This window comes from Vigna radiata, chromosome 7 (assembly GCF_000741045.1).
Source record: "Vigna radiata var. radiata cultivar VC1973A chromosome 7, Vradiata_ver6, whole genome shotgun sequence".
Taxonomy (NCBI): Eukaryota; Viridiplantae; Streptophyta; class Magnoliopsida; order Fabales; family Fabaceae; genus Vigna; species Vigna radiata.
The window spans coordinates 36,188,277-36,195,886 of NC_028357.1; the positions used below are offsets into that span (position 1 = coordinate 36,188,277).

General features: G+C 36.5%; 1 protein-coding gene across 1 annotated transcript; it reads left to right on the top strand.

Annotated features, from left to right (window-relative positions):
- The first annotated feature begins 1,022 nt into the window (after positions 1-1,022).
- LOC106769172 (lysine-specific demethylase JMJ25) lies at positions 1,023-7,241 on the top strand. The gene is made up of 12 exons (XM_014654680.2): positions 1,023-1,856; positions 1,957-2,102; positions 2,905-3,010; positions 3,102-3,234; positions 3,327-3,390; positions 3,481-4,195; positions 4,408-4,731; positions 5,423-5,980; positions 6,056-6,128; positions 6,210-6,295; positions 6,678-6,797; positions 6,900-7,241. Exons 1-12 carry the CDS (start codon positions 1,173-1,175, stop codon positions 6,969-6,971), a joined length of 3,081 nt encoding a protein of 1,026 aa, XP_014510166.1. The 5' UTR covers positions 1,023-1,172; the 3' UTR covers positions 6,972-7,241.
- Positions 7,242-7,610: the final 369 nt, after the last annotated feature.

Below are 7,610 nucleotides of genomic sequence, written 5' to 3' on the forward strand. Positions count from 1 at the left end.
TTACATCAGAAGTGTGCTGCAGCAGCATCATAGTACTGTATCTGCATTTCATTGTGAGTCTCAGCCCAATACTTTAATATAATTTACATGCAAGAACAATGGACTTTATAACTTTATCAAACCATAAAAGATTTTGCAGCCAAAAAAGTTCATCTCGAGCACAAAGGAATGGATGAATTTCTGATATCTTATGATTTTTCAGTTTCTATTATAAGCCATATGTTAAAAAAACTAAGATTGATTGAATTGAGTGGGATTATTACCAAAGACAAAAATGTTCATCTTGATGCTATACTCAGTACTTTTATGTTGTTTAAATTAAAAGGATTTTGTAACATAATTAATAATGTTAAAATGGCAAATTGTTTCTGACTTTTTCAACTTCCTTCTTTCAATGAAGTGATTCTCCACACAAAAATGTAATACAAATTCAACTTAAAACAAAAGAGCATACTCCCACACTGATCCTGTGCAAGTAAAAACTCAATACTTTGGAGAAGATCGATAAAAACATAATTAGTTCATCCAAACACTACAGAGCAAAGGCAGAAAGCTTTGTTATAGTTGTAAATAATCAAAGACTGCTACTAAACACATTGATCACTGCATAGTCCATTCATGAATTTAGGCGCATAACTTATATCAAAAGTGATTGATCAGAAACAGAATGATACATTGCTACATATCTGGCTGTTGATTTTAGCCCAAGAAACTAAAAAAGTGGAAATCTGCTGAAGGAATAATTCCAAAGATTGAGTTACATAATTTGGAAGCAAAAACCGGTTAAGAAACGAAGATAAAAAAATAAGAAAAATAAAATAATTATGACAGAAACACTTAGCATTCAGATTGAGTGATGATAAGATCACAAGATTTGGATTAGTCCTGTTCTTTTCTGATGCAATCAGGGAAGATTAAGAGACCAAACAGGACTTTGCAATTGAAAATAATTACTGGAACATGCCATTGTCAAGGCCATTCATTCTCACTGTTCTGTTTTTTGTTCCCAATAAATGACAACACAAAGACTCTCTCTTTGGGCCTGAAAAACAGAAAAACCCTTTTTTTTTTTTCTCTTCCTCTGCGCTCTCTGCAGAGAAACACGGTTTCTCTGCGCGCAAAGGTGAAAAAAATTAAAAAAAAGTCCCAATTCTCTCCGAAAACCGAAATCAATGACGAAAAAACCGAAGGCGGAGGGAGCGGAGGAGCCTTTGCCGGACCACCTCCGGTGCGGGCGCACCGACGGCCGGCAATGGCGGTGCCGGCGGAGAGTGAAGGAAAGCCTGAAGCTGTGCGAGATTCACTACCTCCAAGGTCGCCATCGGCAGTACAAGGAGAAGGTTCCGGAGTCCTTGAAGCTTCACCGGAAGCGCAAGACGAGCGACGAGGAGCCTAGTGCTGTGGACAATGTCGAATCTAGGGCACGGAGAACCTCGAGAATCGTGAAGAAGAAGCGCAGGCTTTCGGAGAGTCCCGAGTCCCCGGTGGCGGCGACTCCTTCTCTTGCGAAGAAGAAGGCGCCGAAGCAGGGCGATATGCAGTTGGAGCTCATAAGGATGGTTCTCAAGAGAGAGGCGGAGAAGAAGAACAAAAACAACAAGGGCAAGAAGAAAAATAAGAAGAAGAACAAGAAGAAGAAGAAAAAAGAGGAGGAAGAGGAATTGTGTTACGGTGAAGGGGAGTTGAGGAGGGAATTGCCGAATGGTGTGATGGAAATCTCTCCGGCTTCGCCTACTCGTGATTACGACAATGTGGCTTCGCATTGTGACGTGAAAGTTGGTGTTGATTCTAGAACTGTTACTCCGCGTTACTTTAGGTCCAAGAATGTTGATAGAGTCCCTGCGGGGAAGTTGCAGGTGTGTTTTGCCGAATATTATTTGCACTCACAGTTCTAACTAACTGACCGGTTGTGATTTTTGTTTTTGGGAGTTTTGAATTTTTTTATCCGTGGTGTAGATTGCGCCTTATGGATCGAACTTGAAGAAGGGTACCAAGGGTAAGAGGAAGAAGTGTCATTGGTGCCAGAGAAGCGAGTCTTGCAATCTGATCCAGTGTTCGAGCTGTGAGAGGGAGTTTTTCTGCATGGATTGCATTAAAGAGCGGTTTGTTATTGTTGAACTCACTTAACTCCCTCAATTTTGAGCATGAGAATGAGAATGAACCTTTGTGAAATCATCTGTGTGTGCTTGTTCCAATGTTTGATGTTCTGTTGAATTTTTGCTTTGCTTTGTTGGTATCTTCATGTGGAAGGTTCTTTGTCTGCATTCTGGGGTATTTATGATTTATTTCCATTTGAGAAGTTGCTGATTTTGATTCTTTAGGGCCTCACCTGTGATTAACCTTTTGAGGTCATGCTGAAGCATGAATTTGAGACACGTGGTTTGATCAATTAATTGCCTAGCTAGAGATTCTTCTAGTAATTTGTAATGTTGTTAAATAACCATTGTTGCGCCACCGTAATGTTATAATTTGGCGGTTTTTGACCCTTCCACCATGGGTTAATTGAAGGAAGGCCCGCTATGGCAATGCCATAGGCCGCAATGGCATGTTTATATGGTTGAGTTTTTGCCTTCCATCATATTCTGCCATTGATATTTCCACAGCTTATCCTTGGAGCAAAGGATGCCCCTTTTTATGTAGTTAGATAGATGTGCGTGATGTTTATCCCTCTCAACAGTGTTTCATATGAATAATTAAAATTTACAAAGGAAATAATAATTTCATGCAAATAGAGTCATTATTTGTTTTTGATAATTTTAAGAAATGATAGTAGCAGAAGGATCAATAGTGATTAGTGCTTACATGTTTACCAATATAATTTCTTTTTTCTGTTCCTTTTAAATTGGGAATCAGGTCATAATCATAATATGAAACATTTGTCAATATTTGTCTATACAAATTTAGGTATTTGGATACTCAAAATGAAGTTAAGAAGGCATGTCCAGTTTGTCGTGGAGCTTGCACTTGTAAGGATTGCTCAGCAAGTCAATGTAAAGACAGTGAAAGTAAGGTCTGACATCAAACATGAACGCGCTTCTGCTTGAATAGTGTTTTATTAATAGCATATACCGACACTTCGGTTTATGACCTGTTCTTTTCAGGAATATTTGACTGGTAAGAGCAGCGTTGATAGAATATTGCATTTTCATTATTTGATCTGCATGCTCCTTCCAGTACTAAAGCATATAAGTGAAGATCAGAATATTGAGCTAGAAACAGAAGCAAAAGTTAAAGGTGTAATTTTTGTTATTCCAATGTTGATTATTTCTGAAGCAGCAATTTGTTTATTATAAAACATGTATCTTAGATGCCTTTGTTGGTGACAGGAAAAAATATTTCTGATATTCAAATCAAGCAGGTTGAATTTGGCTGCAATGAGAAAAATTATTGGTAAGTTATCTTCTCTAGGGGTGGGTGTTGTTGAGAAAAGTGATATGATTTTCTGGTGCTTCAGGTTAACTAATTTAAACCTTGTCCCAGCAATCACTGCAAGACACCTATTTTGGATCTCCATAGAAGCTGCCCGAGCTGTTCATATAGCCTATGCTCAAGTTGTTGTCTGGAATTAAGTCAGGGAAAAGCATCTGGAGAAATTAACTTATCTGCATTCAGTCGACTTGATAAAATGAAAAGTAGCAGTGCTAGTGAGAGCCAGACTTTGGACGAGAAGCCCATATCTAGTGATACTTCAATATTGACTGAGTGGACAAATTGTAATGGCATTGATACTCTGTCATGCCCTCCAAGAGAATTTGGTGGTTGTGGTAATAGCCACCTTGAGTTGAGATCTGTTTTCCCCTCCAATTGGATCAAAGAGATGGAAGTAAAGGCAGAAGAAATTGTTTGCAGTTATGACTTTCCTGAAACTTCAGATAAAAGTTCAAGCTGTTCATTGTGTTTTGACACCGATCATAATACTAACAGATACAAGCAGTTGCAAGAAGCAGCTTTAAGAGAAGATTCCAATGATAATTACTTGTTTTGTCCGACTGTGTTGGACATAAGTGGTGATAACTTTGAGCACTTTCAGAAACACTGGGGAAAAGGTCATCCTATAGTGGTCCAAGATGTTCTCCAAAGTACATCAAACCTCAGCTGGGATCCACTGATCATGTTCTGTACTTATCTTGAGCAGAATATTACGAGATATGAGAATAATAAAAATGTACTTGAATCTTGTTTGGATTGGTGGGATGTAAGTATACAAACTAATTTTATATTGTATGTCTCAATTCTTTTAAATTAATTTGTTCAACTGATACTGTTATTTGACTAAAAAGAGTTATAACTATCTTACTACAATATTTTCAATTCAATGCATTTTTATATTGTGGACTGAAATTTGTTTGTAGTTATTGACGCCATTGAACCAAGTTGCATTTGTTGAAAGAGTGTTATTATTGGCAGGTTGAAATTAACATTAGGCAGTACTTTACTGGGTCTGTAAAACGCCGTCCTCAAAGAAATACTTGGCATGAGATGCTCAAACTAAAGGGGTGGCTTTCTTCCCAAATATTCAAAGAGCTGTTTCCAGCTCATTTTGCTGAGGTAATTGATACTCTACCAGTTCAAGAATACATGCATCCCTTGTCAGGCCTTCTGAATTTAGCTGCAAATTTGCCCCATGGGAGTGCAAAACATGATATTGGACCATATCTCTATATTTCTTATGGCTCTGCTGACAAAGAAACTGATTCTGTGACAACACTCTGCTATGACCCATATGATGTGGTATGTGTCCTTCCTTATTGTGTTACACTTCATTTCTTATATATATATATATATATATACATATGTGTGTGTGTGTATTTATATATGTATGTATGCATGTATGATGTGATACTGTCTTGCATTTTGAATCGTTAATTTATGAATTTAAGCTCTATTTTATTATAGTGAAAAAAAAAGTGTATTTGTGCATATATCTTGTCATGAGAACTTAAATTCAATCTGATCTTTTATAGCATCCTCATGGCATGTTTGCTTTTCTTGAGGATTGTTTTTCCGTTGTAAGTTCTTCATTATTTACAATGATAATCCTGTATCTTGTATCTATAGTTGTTTGAGGTCTGGAAGTGATAATATGAAACGTTTTCTCAATACTAGTTGTAGTGAATCTTTTGTTCATACAGTCGTCCAAATCCCACAGTTACTGTTTAGCTTCGTTTGAATACTGAATGCCACGATCAAAACTTAGTCAAATCCTTAGTCTAACTCAAATTATAATCAATTTATTAGGAATTCTTGTATCTATATAAGATGCATATAACCTTGGTCTCTGTTACTGATCTGTGCCTTGGATTCCTAAGTAGTAACCGATTCCTTCCCACAATCTCTCAAATAGCAGTTGCTTGCACTTAGTTTGTGAAAGGAATGTCGTGTTGATTTTCCATGATGTTTTGTGTTTGATTTGTGATTCCAGGTTAATATTATGACACATACCACAGATGCCCCCCTCTCTACAGAACAACTTACAAAAATAAGAAAATTACTGAAAAAGCACAAAACTCTGTGTCAAATGAAGACTATTGGTACTGAGGAGCCACAAGAACAAAAAGTGAATGGAATGAAATTATTGCATGTTGAAGAAACGGAGCAAAGAGGCTTGCAGAGTATGGTTGAAGAAGGAATGAACTTTTTCAGGAGAGTCAATAGAACGTCTTGCATCTCAACTGAAGCTAAAAGAGTTTCTAGTCAGAGCATGGACAGCAATGTTTCCCAGAATGGAGACTGTGATTTATGTTCTGAATCTGATTCCGGACGCACACTACTTCTCCTTGGGACTGTTCAAACCAATGAAATCTCTAAACAAGATATTCCCAGAAAACCCTTTGAAAGCTCAAAAAGACATAAAAATAAGTTTTCTGAGCATTTGGGTGCCCAGTGGGATGTCTTTCGCAGACAAGATGTACCGAAGCTCATAGAATACCTTAAAAGACACTATGATGAATTTTCTTGTACCCGTGACCATCACAAGAAGGTAAATTCAAAATAAGACAATGCCTGGGAAGAATTTTGTTTGAGTGGGTGATTATTCATTTTCTCTTTGCTGCAGATGGTTCACCCAATTCTAGATCAGAACATTTTTCTTGATAGTACTCACAAAAAGAGACTAAAGGAGGAATTTAGTAAGTAAAAATGCTTCTATTTGTTTGATCATTGGCTACAGTCGTAGATAACTTTATTGACCATGGCTGTCACGATCACAGAGATTGAACCTTGGACTTTTCAGCAACACGTTGGACAAGCTGTCATCATTCCTGCTGGATGTCCATACCAGATAAGGAATTCTAAGGTTTGCATTAGTGTAAAATTCACTCTCTTGCTACCCTGAAAAGCAGAAACCTTGTGGAATACTGCTTGTTATTGAAGTCGAATTCCATTTTTTTGGACTTATAATTTTAATGTTTTGAAAATTCCTTTCAATGTGCTATGTTAAACCGCACCTTTTAGCAAATTATTTACCAGAATATACGAATATATTATAGGCAGGCACTTACGTTTATACAATTTTGTAAGGAAAGAAAAAGGATGATTGCTGTACAGTAATAATATTAATAGTGGCTTTCTTTCGTACATCGCTGTTGAATTATATCATTATCTCAATATTAGTTTTTTTATCCCTATAATATACTCTTATATGAATGTAAGACACGCATTTGTTTCTTGATCTGCAGTCTTGTGTTCATGCGGTATTGGAATTTGTGTCCCCTGAAAATGTTACAGAGGGTATCCAGTTGATTGATGAGGTCAGAATATTGCCTGAAGAGCATAAAGCAAAAGCAGACATGCTGGAGGTAGATCTTGCAATGCTATCATTTATGAGTTCCTACTTTCTCCTATTAGTTGCATTGCATAGAATTAACAAGCCTTTCTCTTTTTGGCATCCATGAAAATAGGTAAAGAAAATGGCGCTTCATAGTATGAATACAGCAATTAAAGAAGTACGTCAACTTACAAGCAAAACATGATTGCACCAGCTAGAATATATTTACATGTCCCCCTTGCACTAGGGATCTCATGTCTCAACCTCACTTGCATATCTTCATTCTTGTATAGATTAATGCCCAGACACATTAATATCTAGTTAGGTACTTCTTAAAATTATTAACTTCCGTCTCATCCCTTTATTTTCTGCTGTCAAGTTTATGCCTCAACTGAATTTCGAATAAATTTAATGGTTTGTATATAATTCTTTAAGTTTATTTAAAGCGGAATGATATACTTAGAGTGAGAAGAAATTAAAGTTTAAAATTTTTCAGTAGTTTTAAATGCTAGTAGATTGATCTGAATGCAAAGTAATACTCCTGGTATGCTGCTTAATAGAACTATGGAGCTTGATCAATTAGTTTAAAAATGCTTAAGATTTTGATTCTTCAGTTCTGTGTGTTTAAGACAGTTACATTTGGAGATTGTTAATCTACGATTGAAGTGTGAGATCAAATTGGCGTAGTTCTGTTTATATCATATTAATTTTGGTTGGTCAGCTCTTTCATATGGGCTTTTCAGAATCTATTACAAGGCAATTTCTTTCTGCATAATTTTAGCTTGCAATCTGCTAAACTTTTTTAATTTCAAATTGTGCAAGTTAGAATATTTTGTAATTCGGA